Below are 22,299 nucleotides of genomic sequence, written 5' to 3' on the forward strand. Positions count from 1 at the left end.
TGCTGAGTAATATTCCATTGTGTATATATACCACATCTTCTTGATCCAGTCATCTATTTTTGGGCATTTGGGTTGTTTCCAAAGCTTAGCTATAGTAAATAGTTTCGCTATAAACATAGGGGTGCAGGTGCCCTTTTGAATTAATGTTTGTGTGTCATTTGGGTAAATACCTAGCAGTGGAATTGCTGGATCATATGGAAGTTCTATCTTTAGTAGGTTGAGGAATCTCTCTCCACACAGCTTTCCATAGTGGTTGGAGCAGTTTGCACTCCCACCAACAGTGCAGGAGAGTTCCTTTTTCTCCACCTCCTCGCCAACATTTGTTATTGCTAGTTTTTTTTAATATGTGCCATTCTCACTGGTGTAAGATGGTATCTCATTATAGTTTTGATTTGCATTTCCCTGATTACAAGTGAAGTTGAACATTTTTTCATATGCTTGTTGGCCATTTGAATTTCTTCTTTGGAGAAGTTTCTTTTTAGTTCTTCTGCCCATTTTTTGACTGGATTATTTTCTTTGTTTTTGTTGAGTCTCATCAGCTCTTTGCAGATTTTTGTGATCAGTCCTTTATCATTAGTGCTGGGTGCAAAAATTTTCTCCCAGTCAGTGGGGTTTCCCCTCATTTTGGTTATTGTCTCTTTTGCTGTGCAGAAGCTCTTTAATTTGATGTAGTCCCAGCTTTTCATCTTTGCCTTCACTATCACTGCTTTGTGTGATGTGTCTGTAAAGATGTCTTTGAGGTGCATGTCATGGAGTGTTTTGCCTATATTTCCTTCCATATATTTTATGGTTTCAGGTCTTAAGTCTAGTTCTTTTTTTTTAAAGATTTATTTTACTTATTTTATACAAGAATCGGGGTACAGGCCAGATGCACGGGATGGTGAGAGGACCCACCAGCTAGAGCATGGAACAGAACAGGCAGACTTATGAAATACACTGCTGAGGGGAGCAGCGGGAGTGACAGGAGAGGTCTGCAGTGCCATGTGGGACCCTCGCCGGCCGGCTGGGATTGAACCTGCACTGCAGAGGCTGCAGACAGCTTCACAGTGTGGCGCTCAACCACCTATGCCACCAGGGGAGGCCCTTATGTCTAATTCTTTAATCCATTTTGAGTGGGGTTTTGTGAATGGTGTGAAGTAGTAGTCAAGTTCATTCTTCTGCATGTAGCAACCCAATTTTCCCAGCACCATTTGTTGAACAAACTTCCTTTGCTCCAGTGCATATTCTTTGCTCCTTTGTCAAAGATTAGTTGACCATAAATCTGTGGGTTTATATCTGGGTTTTCTATTCTGCCCCATTGGTCCATGTGTCTGTTCTTGTTCCAATACCATGCAGTTTTGATTATTATAGCTTTGCAATATAGTTTGAAATCTGGGAGAGTGATGCCTCCATTCCCTTCTTTTTTTTTTTTTCCACAGGGTTTCAAATCCACCAATTTTCAATTCTTTTTCATAAAGGGGCAGATGCTGTTAATGCATGGACTTCACGCTCCTGAAGTGCAGCTGTCCATCTGCCAGGCCTAGCCCAGTTCTGTAAATGTGGACCCAAGTGAATGGTCCAGTCAGTCTCAGGTTAGGCTCTAGATTCCTCAGATGTGGAGAGCTGAGAGTCAGCATCTCAGAATGGACACGACCAACTCTAACCTATGCCCTTGCCTAGTTCAAGTCACCTCAAAGATCTCTAAAACCTTCTCATAGGCTCATATCAGTAAAATTAGTGATATTTTTAGATACCCCTGCAGGAGTCTAAAATCCAAGGAAGAAAAGCTTCCCAAAGAACTTTTACTTTCATAGTGGTTGAGTCCAGGCTAGACTGTGGTAGTGAGGAAAGGCACTGGATAAATTATGTCCTGTGGTCTATTTAAGCAGATGAATGTAGTTAAAATTATTTTTAATAATTTAAAGAAAGCAGAGAAAATAACATATGTAAAAAGTGAGTTAATTTTTCTCAGGAGTTTTTTATTAGTGCAATCATTTTCATCATTGTTATTAAAGATTATAGGATAAAATAAATAATTTTCCTAACATCTTAAAGGTTAGATATCAGGATGAAATAATTTCAGTTTTAATAAATTAAGAGTCCTACGATATGAGTACTGGGTAGATTCCACTGAAGAGGGTTAAAGTATTTCATATTATTCAATATTATAAGAGGTAAACTGTCAGGAAAACACATTAAAGCACACATTTTCCCAAACAAAAAGAAAGCAAATAGGTTTCATTCCAACCAAATGGCGTTTCAGGCAGGTAATTAGAGCTTATGGAAAACAAAACAAAAAACCAAGCAGCCACATCTCAGCATACATACATGTACAAGCTCAATTCAACCCATGTTCACCAAGTGCCTATCTAAGTCAGGTCCATCTTGGACCCCTAGTGGCAGGTGCTGGACAAGACCTGGGTCCTGGCCTCCAGAGATTCTCAGCCTGTCCTGGCATGAGAGGCACTTTCAAATGGACTGGCACCCAGGGCAGACTGTGACTATAAGAAAAGTCACAGCCTGCTGTGAGAACCCAGAGGTGAGAGGGGCCACTGCTACTGGAGAAGGCCATTGGGGAGGAGGTAACAAGAAGGGGCGCTGGGGGAGGGGAGGAGCCAGCAAGAGAGGTGTCCCAGAGGGTCAAGGACCTGCAGAAGCAAAGCATTTCTAAGGGGGAGAAGAATGTCATGTGAAGCAAAAGGTAAATGTACTCTTTGCTATTCAATTGTCTTTGCTCTCCTTGTCCTGAATCTGCCTGGAATGCTCCTGTAGTTATTATTCAGCTTTCTGCATCAGCTTCTTCATTGACCTCAAGTTAACACAGAAGTTGAAAAATTTAAGAAGTGGCAGGAAGAAGGAAGGTTTATTTAGGAACTGTGCATCTTTAAGACTAGATTTTGCTTGGGGAAGAAGCCTTTTGTACAAATGGCCTAAGCTGTTATGAATATGCATGTGAGAGGCCTGTGAAAATAAGGCTTACCAGGTCTGAAAAAGAGGGTCCTACCCAGAAACCTTTGTGACTGTGACCAAGTAAGAGTCTGAAAATAAGATACTTACCTGTTTGCCCTGCACTAATACATTAGTAATAGATGGGGCCAGGCTGTCCACTACTTTACTTAAAAGACTTGCTGCGCGGCGTACAACCGACCTGGGGGCAAAGAAGAGAGCAGGCCAGACATTGACAGATCTAAAAGATGATCAATGAATGGGGTTTCCGGTTAAGGGTCTTAAAAATATGCACAATTAGATCCTGGCACAATAATTTGGGAGGAACATTGAGTGCAAGAAAGTAGACCTAGCAGTTGAAATTTCCTAGAATGCAGAGCCATCCAAAATTGGGGAGGGATCCCTCATCTTCACCTCTGCTACCAGCATGACCCCAAAAGCAATATTGGTGCCACTGTCAATTTGAAAAGAAAGAAAAAGGAGCCTAACTATTTATTTGATGGGGACTAAGGTAAGAATCAAGTGGGTAGTTTGATTTTGCATTGATATAATTTATGATTCAGTGTAGCACTGGTACATGCCACCTATTTCTACAGCCACATGAAGTCATATTTCTTTTGGTATTAGATAATTAAAAGCCTGGATTAGGGAAATCGCTTAGCATTCAATTTTAGGAAGTGCTAGAGTGAAATATCAGCATTTTTTTTCCTTGATAAAGTCAGAATGTTGAGGGACAAAATTCACACTGCTATCCTTTTACATTTCTGAAAGTCTCAGACTGTAGGGAGAACATATTTTTTTTAAAGCATATCACATGCAATAAATACGACATTTTTTTCTGCAAGCATTTAAAAATTCATGTGGAACTTTTGAATGGAGAAAAACAAGTAGGTTACAACTGTTTTCTTATATTTCAGGATATCCATGGTAGCTGACCTATAGAAAGTATTTATATTCTTTCATCTCAAAATAGAAAATTCAGTCAACAATTGTAAAGTTAGTGAACAAACACTTCCAATTTTTAGAGAAGCTTTCATCCACACACTATAAGACCAAAAGACATGTTTAACCCTCAGGAATGCAAATAAGCCCACACATTTCAAGCAGTTTGAGCTTCCACATTCTGTGCATGTTACCTGTTTCCCATGTACCAGTAAAGTAGTAATGTGTGGGGCTATAGAGGAAGAAAATTTCTGGGTAAACGCAGCCCCATAGCGCACCGTCAACCTGGGTGTGTCAGTAGAAAGTCATAAAAGGGAAAATGCATTAAGGCGTTTGTTCTTTTTAAGCATAACAGTCAGCATTCTAAATGTTTGCTAGTTAATGGTTTATCTAATGTGCAAGTACAATATATAAAGAAAAAACTAGTTGGCTTAGCCAAAAATAAGATTACAGACCATACTTGTAACTAACTGGCTAAAGAAAGCAACATCTCTTGGCTGCAAGCCTTACTGTGCCAAGAATTTACAGTGAAAACTTGAGATTTAACCATAGGATTATTACATTATTTCTTCTGGGTCAGAATGGTATATTTAGATTAATTATAGAGCCAAAATACTGCTAAGAGATTGTTTTGTCTAGTCCCCTTATTTTAGAAATTAGAAACCTCAGACTCACTGAGGCTGAAGGGGTTCTTATGACATTGCTTGAGATTTTTTTTTCAGAATAAGATAAAAACAGATCATTAAGTATATATAAATATATATACATTCAAAGTGTTAGATTCTGCTAGTAAAACTGTTAGAATTGCTTCAAAATGCAGAGGGTCATGCATTTAGGCATACCTACTCCATTGTGAATTTAAACAATTTTATTTCAACTTACCAGAAAGTTTTTCAATCCCTAGAAAGAGACTACCTCTGTAGAACATATCAATTACTTTTTATGAAGTACCTATAAACTCTGGTATTCATTCAACTTAAGTGGCAGGAGAACTACCTTCTAAGTACATTACTTTGGCTTATGATTAAAAGAACCACTGGTCTCTTCATGGCCTTTCATAACAGAACACCTTTCCTGAACACAAAGCAGCAAAGCACCTTGCTGGGACAGAGGAGGTGCAGGGCAGGGAAGAGTCATTAGCATATCATTTCAGGAAATACTCTCCAGGTTCTATTCCTGTGGAGGTCTTTTTTTTTTTTTTTTTTTAATATCTAGGAAAAGCCATGATACAATGGAATATAGGCAGAGCAAGTAGACAGTCATGGTACTGTAACCTCAACGTTTAGAAGAAAAATAAGGATAAATCTTTAAGATTAGTCCATTGGTATTGAATATGACAACACACAAAAAAAATAAAACACAGTGACAAGGACACCAATACGAACCAAAGCTTTTTGCTGCCAGCTCTTCTATAGACTCTCTCAATGTGATCAGATACGGTACCTAGACATTAGATAATAGAGTCTTTGTTGAAGTAAGTTTTAATTAAATGTATAACAATTATGTTCCTAAAAAAAAATCTGTGTCAATTTTCCACTTAGAATTGATACACTTATCCATTAGTGTTCTGAACTACCTGACATACTTAAATATGCAACCCAAACATCTAGCATGAATGTCACCAGCCCTTGGTACTGTTTAGTTTGAATATGTGATTTCGGTGAGTACTGTATTTCTTAAAATTTATTTTTATCTAATTAGATGTATCTAGAGCTTATAACACATAAAAATAAGTTATTTTAATTTACTGTAAAAAATTAAAAAACAATATATCAAATGAGCAAACACTGTAGACTCTGAGTACATATGGTTCTTCATTTGTTTGTTCAACAAAACTTTATTGAGACTGATATGTAGGTGAGCACTCCAATAAATACTAGTTCTCAAAAGACACCACTGGGCTACATTCTTTAGTCACAGTTTATTTGTGGTCTTGCCTCATGACTGGTTTGCCCATAAATGAACACATGACTGGACAGAGCAACCAAAAGCAAACAAGGGTAAAGAACAAATTTTTATAATTTTATCTTGAAGTTACTTTTATAGCTTTATAACAAACTGGATGAAATTACATTCAGACTCTGTAGATACTTAGGATTTTCAATGTATCATAAGGTTTTTACAGATTTAGTCTTTTCAAACATCTAAGTAAAAGATGTGTATTACTCCCAAATTTATAAAAGTTATTAAAAAGAGTTGCTTCATTATTTTCATTAGAAACTATTTTATGCACATTTCATTTTAAAGAATTATTAAAATAACTATTTTGAATTCTAAGTTCCCAATAAAATATCCATTTTTTAAAAATCCCATTGTTTTGAGGTATAAAATTCAATGAATAGCCTCAGTATGATTGGCATTCTGCTTATACTATCAAGACTACTAGAAAGATGATGAATTTTAACTGAAATCTGCCTAAAATCTGCCTTTGAACCAGTTAAGAAAATTAAGACTATTTAATTCATCTGTTTAATGCTCAAGAAGGTAAGCTGTTAGCTATAATAATGCAAAAAATAGATCTCAATTGAATAAACAATGAAGTATGGTTCACAGCAAAGCTACAAGTCTTATTAATTACACTGCTATTTATTAACTCAATTTCCATTCCTAACTAAACCAACATGTCCCTCTGGACAGGGGATTTTCAGATGAAGCAAAAACTGAGTAGCTAGACATCAAGTACTTGAAATGTATTCTGCATTATTCTGTACTATAAAACACCAGAAGCAGACCATGATATAGAATTCAAAGATTCCTTACAGTAGTAATTCAAGATACAAGTGTGGATTTCAGGAATAATTGGCTTTCATCCTTAAAGCAAAACAGACATGGACATGATTTGAAATGATTTAATCTTTGTTAACAATCTTTACAGCAGTTTTATTAAGTGCCATCTTCCATTCTAAATGGCTGCTACAGATCATGAGAGAACTAATCTTTATAGATATAATGATTCAATATTGTTCTTGAAAACTTCCATAAAATAAAACTGGAACAGAAACTGTCAATAAACAACTGTGGAGTCATCAGAGGTTAACTGTCATAGGGAGAATCCAGGCTCCAGCACCATTCAGATAATAAGAGAAACAATTAAGCATCACTGCATGAGAGCAATTTAGGAGTTCATACATCAGTCTATTCCACTCTAGGGGGTATGAATGAACATCTTCCATTTAAAAATAAGAAAAAAAAGGTTTAATGAGGAGAAAATAACTTGTAACATTTTGGTGGATATTCATTATGCATATTTGATATATGTTCAAGAACAGAGTGGTTTTATTATTTAAAATCTTCGCTTAGACTTGCACTCTTACCTTCCTTTGTGATGAAGTTGGGGCCTTCTCTTTTGAGCAGTATACCCAGCAAGATGGCTTGACTAGCCAGACAACTGCAGTCCTGAAATGTAAATCACTATGAGTAACTGGAATAAATTGGGGGCAAAGTTACTACAGGGGATAGATAAACATGAAACCACAAGATGGAAAGAGGAAATATTCTTTCCTGGAACTGAGGAAAGGCAAATATTATCAATATACTACCAAGCATAAGCTGACATTACATAACTATTTATTTTGAATACCTTGGAGACATATAGGGTAGACAGGTTGACTTCCTGGGGTAGCAGGATTTAATCAAATTTTTGAGGAAACAAAATAAACCATATTATCTTACAAACATTAATACTAAAGTGCCACTCTGTGTGATTTAGCCAAGTCATTTAACCACTGTCTTCCTGACATTACATTCTTAAGTGGAAGACCATGTGGCTATCAACCTACTGTGAAGAGATGGATAAAGGGGGAAAGAGATTGACAAAGAGGGAGAGGGAGAAAGAGAGGGGGAGAGAGAGAAATACATAGATTTATATAGACATATTATAAATCTATATAGACATAGATATAGACATATATTATAAATATGCTATATATGTCTATATATTAGGGCACAGTGCCATGTCGTTTACACCTACTACATCATACTCATACTTATGTAGATATATTGATAATGTCAATCAATAACAAGGACTAATGATGTCTGGCAGGACATGCTCACATTTGTATGATCCAATGGTATGTCACACTGTTTATAGTTCTACCACTAGACTTTTACTCCCCTGACAAGTACTATACTCTACCCCCACCCTCATCTTTAAAAATGCAAATAACCTTTGGGAAGATAAAACAGTAGATTTCTAACACAGCATTAATATGCATGTGGTCATAGGATTGCTTTCTTCAGTGACTGAAAGACTTAAAGAAAGCATTAGACCAAAAATGCAGGCAGAAGAGAAGATTCAGTTGGGGGAAAAGAGATCCTGAAAGAGGATCCAGACAACTCATGGGCAATTATCTTGATTTAATTTCTGTCACGGTCCATACAATACCTTTACATCCATGGTGACTCAACTCATCCCCACTCTTGAAGAATCTTTGAGGCATCCCTGATAATGTCAGACCATGAGAACAACCTGTTAGTTCTGCCCCATGTAGACAGGCTGTCTATCTCCAGGTTAATCGCTACCTTTTCTGAGAGGACAAATTATGGCTTGCCCCTGGGAGTTTCTGCTCTGCCAACCTCACTCAGGGACTGTGGGAATTTTTCTCACATTCAGTTTTTGAAGAATTTCGTGGGTAGGTCTGTTTTTCCATTCTGTGATCACGATATCCGGCTCCTGTTCCACTTCAGGAGCGTTGGGGGTGCTGCTTTGTCGTTTGACTTTTGAATGTTTGGGAAGATTTAGTTCTTCAAAACTCTTAAATTCTGGAACTCTAGAAATTAAAAGAAAAAATTCCAAATTTCCTGCACTTGTAATGTGAACTCGGGAAACATAATAATCACCCAAAGGGACTTACTCTTCCATGTCACTGATTCGTAGGAAGTCAAGTTGTTCTACCACAGCTCCAGAGATCAATGTCTGAAACATGATGGAAAAAACATTTACAGTTCTTCAGTTCATCAAGCTATACCCTTCGGATCTGCACATATGCTACTGTATAAGTACATAATACTTCAAAAAAAGAATTTATTTAAAAAATACACAAAACTCTTAAGCAGTTTTATTAAATTGAGAAAACACTGGCTAACAACAACTGCACATGATTCTGAGGTATAGCATTTTATTTATTTATTTAATTTTTTAATAATAGCTATCTTTTGTTTTAAGATTTATTTATTTATTTATACAAGCACTGGGTACGGTCAGAAGCACAGGAGGGTGAGAGAATTCACCAGAGCCAGAGCGGGGAACAGAACAGGCAGATTGATGAATTACATTGCTGAGGGGAGCAGCGGGGGCAGCAGGAGAGGTCTGTCACACCATGTGGGACCCTCACTGGCGGCCAGGGATCGAACCTGCACTGCAGAGGCTGCGGACAGTTTTGCAGCCCAGTGCTCAACGGCTGTGTCACCAGGGGAGGCCCAGGGTAGCATTTTAAAATCAGATAGGTTTTCTGATTAGAAATAGAATATATTTCCCCCTGAAATAGAACAAACACATGAAGCTACAAGTTTTTATAGGTATAATTGTTCAATATTGTTCTTGAAAACTTCCAGAAAATAAAACTGGAAAGGAACTGTCAGTGGGAAAATCAGTCTGAGATGAACTATATTTTCTCCCTGTTCTTAGAATTGTGAACATTTACTTTGAAATTGGAAATGAAATTAGTACCTATTAAAATGTTTAAAAATATTTTGAAATAAAAAACATGATATACCAAAATTTTTTTGGAAAAGACTGTGAAATTGTACTTTGGATTCTGTTATTACAATGTATTTCAGTGCTATGCATGGATGGTAGACTGTCAAGTCTCTATTTTTCAGGCTCAAGAAGGTGATGATTATCCAGGCCAGAGCTTCTCTCCATTCCTGCAACCAATATTTGGCAATTGTATTTTCTAATAGTTCCTGATTATAGTTTGAGCAAACTAAATGAGGCTAAAATCTACAAGCATAGTTATTGTTTGTCAGTGGTTCATACTGAACAATATAAATGATAATGAATGGTAACCCCAATGATTTTTAGCAACATATGTGACTTCTAATTACCTGATGAATTGTCAGATAAAACTGAAAAATCGACTACATAAAAATCATAAATTATTATTTTAAAAGGCAATTTTTCAATCAAAATTATCTTACATTTATTACTTTCTCTGTTTTTCTCACTGCACATTTCAAATATGAAGCAACGGGATATAGGGAATGTTGTTCTTTCTGGCTAAGCACCCAGAGTTGTGCTGTTTTCTCTAGTGGAAATTTGTAACAAAGTAGATCATGAGCCAACAGCCACCACAAATGGCATGAGGGCTAAATGACCTGCAACTACACAAAAGGCCTTCTTCTACAATCTGAGTCACATGCAACTGACATGCACATTTTTATGTGAACCAGCATTCAGAGTCTTTGCTGGGTAGACAGCAGTGTTAAACACAATACAAGTTTACTGAGTGATACTGCCTAAGATGCAAGCTTACATCTACATCTTGCTGTTTAGTCAACTGTTTTTTTTGACAAATATTTATTGAACACCTACCCTATGTTAGGTACTATGCAAGATATCGTATGAACAAAATACACAAAATCCGTGCTCTCTTGAAATTGACCTTGGTGATGTATAGGAAATAGACAAAAACCAAACAAATCATATGTGTTAACTCAGATGATGAGAAGTTGAAGGAAGAAATAAGAAATGGAGGCAGTGACTTAGTCCAAGGTCTTTCAGATTTGTTCTTTCTCTCCTTCCTGGCCTGAGGTCTTTCCCACAACCATACTCTGTCAGATCCTCAGGCAGGCCAAGAAGTAAACTAGCATGATCCCCTCTTTGTATGTATTGGATCTGGAGGTACTAGAGTAGCACTGCATGTCATGAATCTAGCTTTGTTCAATTCAATTCAGATGTTAGTTGGGACCTAAAGAATAATCTAGAACCCAGGAAAAACACTGGGTCACAGTGGTCAAAACAAATTCTACTCAGAGAATGTAGATTACAGCAAACTGAGAAAGAAACTCCAGACATTTTTTAAAAGTAATTTATCCTTTTAACTGTAGTAACATTAGGTAATACCACCGTAGGGGAACTGCCAATAAATCATCCAATACCACCACCTTAGTCCTTTGTGTTTCCTTGCCTCTTTGTTCCTACTCCTCCAAATACTCCCTTTGGATGCTTTAGCTCCATAGTCACTTTTCAAAGTTAGATTTTAAGGTTGTCCTTTTCTGGTTCTTAGTTTGGCTCCTCTATACGCCACATATTAGTGATACCGTCTGGTATTATCTTATTCCTTGTGACTTATGTCACTTAGCATTCTCTCCTCCAACTCCCTCCATATTGCAGAAAATGCAATTGACAAGAGGGAAGGTATACCTAAGTTGTTTCTTGATGTGGCTCTATATTGCTATTTATTTCCCTCTTAGTACTGTGTTTGCTGCATACCATAAGTTTTGGAAAGTTGTGTCCTTGTTATCATTTGTTTTGAGGTATTTTTCAATTTCCTCCTGATTTCTTCCTTAACCCAGAGGTCCTTCAATAATACATTGTTCAATCTCCACATTTTATAGGATATCCCTGTTTTCTTTTGATAGTTGATTTCTAGTTTGATACCTTTATGATCCTAGAAGATACTAGGATTGATTTCAATCTTTTTGAATTTGTTGATATTTGTTTTGTGACCCAGGGTGTGGTCTAGTCTAGGGAATGTCCCATGTACATTGGAAAAGAATGTGTATTCTGATTTTGGGGGGAGCACTGCCCTGTAGATGTTTATTAGGTCCATATGTTCTAAATCTTTAATTAATGCTATCGTATCCCTGTTTATTTGCAGTCAAGTTGATCTGTCCATTGGTGAAAGTGGGGTATGAAGTCCCCAATACAAATATGTTTTTTTCCCTATATCTGCCTTTAGAGTTAGTAGTAGTTGCTTTATGTATTTTGGTACTTCTTTATTTGGTGAGCATATTTTGATGAGTGTTATGTGTTCTTGATGTATTGTTCCCTTAGTCATTAATATAGTGTCCCTCCATGTCTTTTATTAGCTTTTTTAATTGGAAACTAATTTTGTCTGAAAAATAATCCCAATCTTCTTTTGAGTCCTATGTGCTTGTAGAATTGTTTTTCATTCCTTTACTTTAAGCCTATGTTTGTCTTTGGAGCTTAGGTCTGTCTTCTGGATTCAGCAAATGTTGGATTCTGTTTCTTGATCTGACCATGCTTGGTGTATTTTAGACTCAGTGAGCAGGACAGTGTGGTTGAAGCAGAATAAGGAGAGAAGGGGAGAATGATAGAACTGAGGCCAGAGAAGGTGATCCGGATCAAGGATAGCATGTAAACCCCTGGAAGAACTTTGGTTTTCATCTTGTATGAGACAGGTCATTGGCGCCTTAGGATATATAATCTAATTGCCTTCTTAACAGACAGGATTAGAAGAAATTTGGCAGACTACTGCAAATATTTAGGTGAGAAATGATAGCAGCTTGGACCATCAGGCTAGTGCTATTGGGCTCGTGAGTGAGGAAGTGATAGAAAGTGGTTAGGTTTTGGATTTAATGTGAGGGTAGAGAAAAAAAATGGATTTGATACTAGCTTATAATGTAGGGTATGTAAGAATGAGTCTAGAATTATTAATTCTGTAAGCTTACAGTTAATACTGGGAACATAACAATTTTGATTTAATATTTTCTATTTTTATTAGCTTAACCACCCTAATATGCTAATTCAGCCCATAAAGTAAATGTTTAATTTGAGTTAACAGGGACATGCTAAATTTTATTAGCAATCTCTAGAGCTTTGATTAAAAAAATTCAATTGGTTGCTGAAACTGCTAAGTTTTGTTTTATATATTCATATTTATGATTATAAATATATATATAAGATTAACCAGTTTACATGGGGAGTGGAAAACAGGGCTGAGAAGCTACTGCTTGGAGAGATTTCCTGGGTAATGGAGCTGGGGAGGGAAACTGGACCACAGCTAAGGAAGTTTGAAAGGGCCTGAAATAAAACCCAAGAAAAGCACTGGGTGCCATTTTCATTTACTGTGTTAAAGAAAAGACATGGATTGAGGAGAGGGAAATAGGGGAGGTATTTAATGTGTTTAGAGTTTCAGTTTTATAAGATGAAAAGAGACTTACTTCCTGGTTAAAGACTGTATTCAAGAGAGAGCAGGAAATACAAAGATTAAACAATGGGTAAGCTGGGCCTCCCCTGGTGGCACAGGTGGTTGAGCGCCATGCTGTGAAGCTGTCCACAGCCTCTGCAGCGCTGGTTCAATCCTGGCCAGCCAGCAAGGGTCTCTCCTGTCACACCCGCTGCTCCCTTCAGCAGTGTATTTTGTCAGTCTGCCTGTTCTGTTCTCCGCTCTGTCTCTGGTGAATCCTCTCGCCCTCCCACGCATCTGGCCTGTTCCCTGGTTGTTGTATAAATAAATAAATAAATAAATCTTTAAAAAAAAATGGGTAAGAAACAACCTAATCTCGAAGCTCAAAGATCTAGAAAAAGAACAACAAAAAAACCCCAGAACCAGTAGAAGAAAAGAAATAATAAAAACCAAAGCAGAAATAAATGAAATTGAAACTAAAAAAACAATCCAAAAGATCAATGAAACCAAGAGCTGGTTCTTTGAAAAAAAAATAAAATAGACAAACCCCTAGCCAGGCTCACAAAGGAAAAAAGGGAGAAAGCACAAATACACAGAATCATAAATGAAAGAGGAGAAATCACAACGGACACAGCAGAAATCAAAAGAATAATCAGCAACTACTATGAACAGTTATATGGAAACAAGTTCAACAATCTAGAGGAGATGGACAAATTCCTACAACTCTACAATCACCCAAAGCTAGATAAAGAAGAAATAGAACACCTAAACAGACCAATTACAAGCAGCGAAATTGAAATGGTAATTAAAAACCTCCCCAAAAACAAAAGCCCAGGACCTGATGGATTTACAAATGAATTCTACCAAACATTCAGAGACGAATTAGTGCCTATCCTTCACAAACTCTTCCAAAAAATTGAGAAGGAAGGGACAATACCAAACACGTTCTATGAAGCCAATATTACACTAATACCAAAACCGAATAAGGACAACACAAAAAAGGAAAACTATAGGCCAATCTCCCTAATGAACACTGATGCAAAAATCCTCAATAAAATTTTAGCTATCAGAATCCAACAATGTATCCATAAGATAATTCACCACGACCAAGTTGGATTCATTCCAGGGGCACAAGGATGGTTTAACATCCGAAAATCAATCAACGTTATCCAACACATCAACAAAAAGAAATATAAAAACCATATGATAATATCAATAGATGCTGAGAAAGCTTTCGACAAAGTGCAACACCCATTCATGATAAAAGCCCTTGAAATTCTTGGGATACAAGGAACATACCTCAACATCATAAAGGCCATCTATGACAAGCCAACAGCCAGTATCATTCTCAATGGTGAAAAGCTGAAAGCAATTCCATTAAGATCTGGAACAAGACAAGGATGTCCACTCTCACCACTGCTTTTCAATATAATACTGGAAGTCCTAGCCAGAGCAATAAGACAAGAGAAAGACATCCAAGGAATCCAAATAGGAAAAGAAGAAGTCAAACTATCACTATTTGCAGATGATATGATAATATACATAGAGAACCCCAAAATCTCCACAGAAAAACTAATACAACTCATCAATCAATTCAGTAAAGTGGCAGGATACAAAATCAACACGCAAAAGTCAGTAGCCTTCCTATACACAAACAATAAATCTGAAGAAGAAGAAATCAAAAAAACCACCCCTTTATTATCGAACAAAAAAAATCAAATATTTGGAATAAATCTAACAAAAGAGGTAAAGGACCTATACAAAGAAAACTATAAACACTGTTAAAAAATAGAAGAAGACACAAAAGAAATGGAAAGACATCCCCTGCTCATGGATTGGAAGAATAAACATTATTAAAATGCCATCCTACCCAAAGCAATATACAGATTCAAATTCCAATCAAAATCTCAAGGCATTCTTCAAAGAAATAGAACAATTATTGATGAATTCATATGGAATCACAAAAAACCCCAAATAGCCAAAGCTCTACTGAAAAAAAAAAGAAGGAAATGGAGGCATCACACTCCCAGACTTCAAACTATACTACAAAGCCATAATCATCAAAACTTGCATGTTGGAACAAGAACAGACATACAGACCAATGGAATCGAATAGAAAATCCAGAAATAAACCCACAGATTTATGGTCAACTAATCTTTGACAAAGGAGCAAAGACTATCGGCATTGGAGCAAGAAAGTTTGTTCAATAAATGGTGCTGGAAAACTGGGTCGCTACATCAAAGAATGAAGCTTGACCACTACTCACACCATACACAAAAATCAACTCAAAATGGATTAAAGAACTAGACATAAGACCTGAACATAAAATACCATAGAAGAAATATAGGCGAACACTACGGGATTTGCACATCAAGACATCTTTACAAACACATCACCCAAAGCAGTGATAGTGAAGGCAAAGATAAACAGCTGGGACTACATCAAATTAAAGAGCTTCTGCACAGCAAAAGAGACAATAACAAAAAACAAAGAGAAACCCCACCAACTGGGAACATTTTTTGCACCCAACACTAATGATAAAGGACTGATCACAAAAATCTGCAAAGAGCTGATGAGACTCAGCAACAACAAAGAAAATAATCCAGTCAAAAAATGGGCAGAGAACTAAAAAGAAAACTTCTGAAGAGGAAATGCAAATGGCCAACAGACATATGAAAAAATGTTCAACATCACTTGTAATCAGGGAAATGCAAATCAAAACTACCATGAGATACCATCTCACAACCAGTGAGAATGGCACATATTAAAAAAACTAGCAACAACAAATGTTGGCGAGGATGTGGAGAAAAAGGAACTCTTGTGCACTGTTGGTGGGAGTGCAAACTGGTCCAACCACTATGGAGAGCTGTGTGGAGATTTCTGGACCTACTAAACATAGAGCTTCCATATGATCCAGCAATTCCACTCCTAGGTATTACCCAAAGGACACAGAAAACATCAATTCCAAAGAGCACCTGCACTCCTATGTTATATAGCACTGTTACAATAGCTAAGCTTTGGAAACAACCCAAATGCCCAAAAATAGATGACTGGATCAAGAAGATGTGGTACATATATACCATGGAATATTACTCAGCATTCAAAAAAGATAAACACATGCATTTGCAGCAACATGGATGGCACTGGAAGGGATCATGCTCAGCGAAATAAGCCAAAAAGAAAAAGAAAAATACCGGATGGTCTCACTCATAGCAGGAATCTAGAAAACTTAAATAAGACCAGGAAAAGAATATAAGAAAGTGAAAATCAAAATCAACAAAAAAAACTATGAACCAGAGACACTTTTTGGGGGGTGGGGGCGGGAGGGAAGGGGTCAGAATGGGGCGTTTGCAATTGTATGGTGAATATAAAAATAAAATTTAATATTTAAAAAAAAAAAAAATGGGTAAGTTAGGAATTATGCACAGCACAGTGGGAACAGCTGATTCTCTTCCTCCACACTGCTCTTGGGTCATGAGCAAATGATGTCCCTAATCAGGAAGTTAAATGTTGTTTTTTGAGAATCTGAAGATCCAGGGAAAAGAAAACCTCCAAATACCAAAAAGTGTCCTTGCCCCCAGACCATGTTGTAAATGAATCCAAAACTACAAGATCCTGGTTTCAAACACACAGCTTCCTTAGATGTATACATTCTTACTCAAATGCATACATTGTACAAAAATGAAAAAGGGTGTAAAAAATATATAAAATAAAATAAAAAATGAATAGATGCTAAAAATATCAGACATCGGATAAATGTCTCCAATATGAAAAGTAACCCTGAAACAAAAGAAATCTTCAAGAGATAATACAGAGAGGAATTTTCAAAATTCTTTAGTTAACATTCTCAAAAGATCAGACAAAATATAACATCTAGAAAATAAGAACAGGGTACTTTGAAAAATGAAAATTAAAAATAAAATAGCCAAACTACAAATCAGTGGAGAAGTTGCAAGATAAATATAAGAAATTGCCCCAGTGGAAAAAGATTTCAAAAACTAAATAACATTCAATCAAGTATGCAAAACCAAGAACCTGTGAATGAGTATATAACCACCACTTACTTACATAGACTCTCTCTCTTACTCAGTATTGAGTACTTTCTACTTTACGAGGTGATCACGAATTTTATAAGAATGATCCATTTAAGTTCACGATAGACTACAAATCTATTTTTTTATATCCTGCTTATTTTTTCACAATATAGTATTTCTCCCTCAGGTGTGGTCACCAAAGTTTTGCCACTGCAAAGCACCCATAGTCCTCCACCAGAGTGCATTGTGGTCTCCTCCCCTGCAGTTTATATGCTTCCCTTCTCCTACCTCTATTTTCTCTACCTTCCTGAACGACTCAGATCTATGGTCTGCTCTCAGACTTGGTTTAGAGTTTGTTTTCATCTGATCAGTTGCTTGATTTCTTATATTCCATGTATAATTGAAAACCTCTGGTAATTTCTTTCTCCTTTTGGCTTACTTCACTGAGAATATTCCTTCAGTTCTATCCATGTTGCCTCAAATGGCATGAGTTTATTATTGAGTTGAATTCCATCGCATATATACACCATATCTTCATGATCCATTTGTCTGTTTTGAGGCATTTAGACTGTTTCCATTTCTTGGCTATTGTTAATAGTGCTTCTATAAGCATGGGAGTGCAGGTTTCATTTTGATTTTTTTGTATTTTTAGATAGACACATAGAAGGGGGATTGCTGGTCTTATGGCAGATCATTTTTAGTCTTTTGACCAACAGTGTAATAGAGTTTCCTTTTCTCTACACCCTCACTTGGGCCATTCTCACAGGTATTGAGGTGGTATCTCATTGTGTATTGAAGAATTTCCTGAAGATAATTAATAATGAACTTTTTAAAATATGTCTGTTAGCCATCTTTATGTCTTCCTGGAAAAGTGCCTATTTAGCTCTTGTACCATTTTTTTTGATTGGTTGTTTTCTTTTACTTGAGTTGTATAAGCTCTTTGTAGATCTTTGATATTAATACCTTTTCAGATGTACGGTTTTGCAAATATTTCTCCATTCAGTAGGGAGTCACTTGCTTTGACCACTGTCTCTATGACTGTGCAGGAGCTTTTTAGTTTGAAATAGTCCCAGTTGTTTTCTCCTTTGTTTTCTTTGATGCTGGAGTCAGTCCACAAATATGTATCTGAAAGTTTATGTCGTGGAGTACTTTGCTTATGTTTTCTTCTATTGATTTTACAGTTTCAGGTCTTACTACCAAGTCTTTTATTCATTTTGGGTTGAATTTCATGTATAATGTGAGACAACGATTTAGTTTTATTCTCTCTATGTGGCATTCCAATTCTCAGCACCACTGGTTGTTTCCCAGCTTGTGACTGGTTTGTTCTTGTTCTAATGTATAAACTTTTCCCTTCTCATATATCAGTTGCCCATAAATTGTGGTTTTATTTCTGGGCTCTCAATTTGCATTGGTCTGTATGTCTATTTTCTAGTACCATGCTGTTTTAATTACTATGGCTTTTAGTATAGCTTGGAGTCTGGAAGTATGATACTGCCATTTTTCTCCTTTTTTCTTAGGAGAACTTTGGCTATTTGGGGTCTTTTGTGGTTCCACATGAATTTCAGTAATCTTTGTCTAGTTCTTTGCAGAATACCATTGTGTTGCTATTAAGATTGCATTGAATCTACAGATGCTTTGGGTAGGATGGCCATTTTGACAGTGATGATTCTTCCTATCATGAAATGGGGATATCTTTTCATTTATTTGTGCTTCCACTTATTTTAACAATGTTATATAGATTTCCTTGTATAGTTTTTACCTCCTTTGTTAGGTTTATTCCTAGGTATTTATTTATTTTTTGGTGAGATTATAAATGGGATATTTTCTTAATTTCTTCTTCTAGTTCATTATTTGTATATAGGAAGGTGACTGATTTTTGTGTAATGATGTTGTAACCTGACATTTTACTGGTTTATTGTTCGATTAGTTTTTCTGTGGAGTCTTGAGTTCTCCATGTTCATTATCATATCATCTGCAAATAATGATACTGTACTTTTGCTTTCCCAATTTAGATTCTTTTATGTCTTTTTTTTGCCTAAATGCTCTAGCTAGGTCTTTCAATACTGTGTTGAATAGCAGTGTTGAGAATGGACATCTTTGTCTTGTACTGATCTTAGTGGAAAGTATTTCAATTTTTCCCCATGAGAATATACTATCTGTGGGTTTGTCATATAGGGCTTTTATTGTGTTAAGATTTGTTCCATAATCTTCCATTTTCAAGGGTTATCATAATAAATGGCTGTTGAATCTTATTAAAAGCTTCCTTAGCATCTGTTGATATGACCATGTGTTTTTTGCTTTTCTTTTTGTTGATGTTTATTACATTGATTTATTTCCAGATGTTGAACCATCCTTGCAGTATATATCCCTCTTTGTCATGGGGTATAATCTTTTCAATATATCATTGGATTGGTTCTAAGATTTTATTGAGGATTTTTGCATTTGGTTTTGGCCTTAGATTTCTTTTTCTTGTGTCTTTGCTTTGGTATTAGTGTAATGTTGGCCTCATAAAATGTGTTTGGAACAATTCCTTCTTTCTTGATTTTTTTAAAAGTCTGAGCAGAACAGGTATTAGTTTGCCTTTAAAGGCTTGGTAGAGGTGCAGCAGACCTCTCCTGACTCTCCCACTGCTCCCCTCAGCAGTGTACTTCGGTCAATCTGCCTGTTCTGTTCCCACTCTGTCTCCGGTGAGTCCTCTTGCCCCCCGTATCTCTTATCTGTATCCAGCTCTTGCATGCATAAATAAATAAATAAATATATTTTTAAAAAAGGTTTGGTAGAATTCACTTGTGAAGGCATCTGGTCCTGGACTTTTGTTTTTAGAGAGATTTGATTACTGTTTCAATTTCTTGTGATTGTTCAGGTTTGCTATTTCTTTCCTATTCAGTCTTCGATGATTGTATAATTTTAAGAATCTGTCCGTTTTGTCTAGGTGTTGAATTTTTGCATATAAATATTCATAGTAACACTTTTTATCTACTGGATTTATGCAATTTCTGTTGTAACTTCTTTCATTTTTGAATCTTGTTTACTTGAGTTTTCTCCCTCTTTTTCTGTGTGAGCTAACTAGAGGTTTATCTATTTTTTGATTTTTTTCAAAGAATCAGTTTTTGGTTTCATTGATCTTTTGGACTGTTTTATTTCTATTTCTTTTATTTATGTTCTAATTTTTATTACTTCTTCCTCTTACCAGCTTTGAACTTTTTTGGTCTTCTTTTTTAGTTTAGTTCTTGAGATAAGAGACAAGGTGATTTGTTTGGGCTCTTTCTGGTTTCTTGATGTAGGGCTGTATTGTCATACACTTCCCTCTTAGAATTGCTCTTGCTGTGTCCTATGTTTTCTGAAAAGTTGTGTCCTCATTATCATTTGTCTTGAGGTTGTTTTGATTTCTTCTTTGATATTCTCATTAATCCAGTGGCTATTCAGTAGTTCATTTGGTCTCCATGTACAAAATTATTTCCTTGTTTTCTTTAGATAGTTGATTTGTGAACAAATCAGAGTCAGAGAAGATAGTTGGTGTGATTTCAGTCTTCATTATATTGTTGATGCTCATTTGGTGACCAAGTATGACATCAATCCTGGAGAATAATTCATGTACACTTAAAAAAATGTGTATTAAGCTTTATGGGAGTGTTCTTCCCTGTAAATGTCTATTAGACCCATGGGGTCTAGTTCTTCGTTTAGGGTGATCATGTCCTTAACTATTTTCTGTCTCAATGATTTGTGCATTGGTGAAAGTGGGGTGTTAAAGTCTTCAACCACATATATATTTTCTCCAATGTCTATTTTCAGATTTGATAGTAATTGTCTGATGTATTTTGGTGTTCCTTCATTTGGTGAGTATATATTGATGAGTATTATGTCATCCTTTGTATCACTCCCTTGATGACTGAATAGTGTTCATCACTGTCTTTTATTAACCTTTTAGTTGAAAGTCTATTTTGTCTGATATAAGTATGGCTCTATCTGCCTTCCTTTGGGTGTCATTTGTTTGCAGAATTGTTTTCTATCCTTTACCTTCAGTCTATGTTTATTTTTGGTATTCAATTGTGTTTCTAGAGTCAGCAAAAGGTTGGATTTTGTTTCCTAATCAATTAGATACCAAATGTCTTTTTATTGGTAAGTTCAGTTCATTGATGTTTACAGCAATTTTTGATATGTAAAGGTCTGTTACTGCCACTTTGTTCCTAGTCTTATGGTTCTATTTAATCCCTTATTCGGGTCTGTGTTCATTCCTCTTTGGTTTAAATCTTAGTTACTTTTAATATTTCTTGAAGGGGTGGTTTTATGGATGCAAATTCCATAGACTTTCTCTGAGAAAGTCCTTATTTCTCTCTCATACAGAAAGGAGAGCTTTGCAGGATAGAGTATTCTTGGCTGACATTTGTTTTCTTGGAGGCTGCTGAATATATGTTGAATATGTCACTCCATTCTCTTCTTGCCCATAGTATTTATTTAGAGAAGACTGATGTTAGCCAAATTGGTATTCCTCTGTAGGTTATCTGTTTCTTCTCCCTCATAAGCGTCATTATTTTTTCCTTGTTTTAGATTCTTGGAAGCTTAACCACTATCTGTATTGCTGTAGTTTCCTTTTATCTAGGTAGTCTAGTGTTCTTTTTGCTTCTTGCATTTCTATGTTCATTTCCTTTTTCAAGTTTGGGAATTTTCTTCCACTATTTCTTTAAGTAGCATTTCAGGGCCTGCCCTGGTGGCACAGCAGTTGAGCACTGGGCTGCAAGGATGCCCACAGCCTCTGCAGCGCCAGTTCAATCCCCAGCCACTGGCAAGGGTCCCACATGGTGCACAGACCTCTCCTGCTGTGCCAGCTGCTCCCCTCAGCAGTGTGTTTCGTCAGTCTGCCTGTTCTGTTCCCCGCTCTGGCCCTGGTGAATTTTCTCACCCTCCTGTGCTTCTCACTGTACCCAGCGGTTGAGCGCTGGGTTGTGAAGCTTCCCGTGGCCTCTGCGGCGCTGGTTCCATCCCCGGCTGCTCCCCGGCCACTGGAGGAGGGTCCCACATGGCGCGCAGACCTCTCCTGCCGCCCGCTGCTCCCCTCAGCAGTGTACTTCGGTCCTTCTGCCTGCTCTGCTCCCCACTCTGGCTCTGGTGAATTCTCTCACCCTCCCACGCTTCTGACTGTACCCAGTGCATGTATAAACAAACAAACAAACAAACAAATAAATAAATAAAATACGTGCCTCTTTAAAAAAAATGAATAAATAAATAGTTTTTCATAGTTTTTTCTCTCTCTCTTCTCCTTCTAGGATTCCTGTGATCCTTATATTGCCTTTACTCATGATGTCAGA

General features: G+C 36.6%; 1 protein-coding gene across 5 annotated transcripts in view; it reads right to left on the reverse strand.

The window, feature by feature from the left end:
* PHKB (phosphorylase kinase regulatory subunit beta) overlaps positions 1 to 22,299 on the reverse strand; it is a 223,376-nt gene that overhangs the window by 32,178 nt on the left and 168,899 nt on the right. For 4 of the 5 annotated variants that reach the window (XM_037516318.2, XM_037516317.2, XM_037516319.2 and 1 more), the window contains 5 exons: positions 8,721 to 8,782; positions 8,474 to 8,636; positions 7,182 to 7,263; positions 5,253 to 5,310; positions 3,037 to 3,127 (listed from right to left, as the gene is read on the reverse strand). In XM_037516318.2, the coding sequence (XP_037372215.1) occupies positions 3,037 to 3,127; positions 5,253 to 5,310; positions 7,182 to 7,263; positions 8,474 to 8,636; positions 8,721 to 8,782 (456 nt within the window). Of the gene's footprint in view, positions 1 to 3,036; positions 3,128 to 4,061; positions 4,153 to 5,252; positions 5,311 to 7,181; positions 7,264 to 8,473; positions 8,637 to 8,720; positions 8,783 to 22,299 lie in introns of all 5 variants that reach the window. The other variant, XM_037516321.2, reaches the window with a different exon arrangement.

This window comes from Talpa occidentalis, unplaced genomic scaffold, assembly GCF_014898055.3.
Source record: "Talpa occidentalis isolate TD23 unplaced genomic scaffold, MPIMG_talOcc4v2.1 talOcc4.17, whole genome shotgun sequence".
Classification (NCBI taxonomy): domain Eukaryota; kingdom Metazoa; phylum Chordata; class Mammalia; order Eulipotyphla; family Talpidae; genus Talpa; species Talpa occidentalis.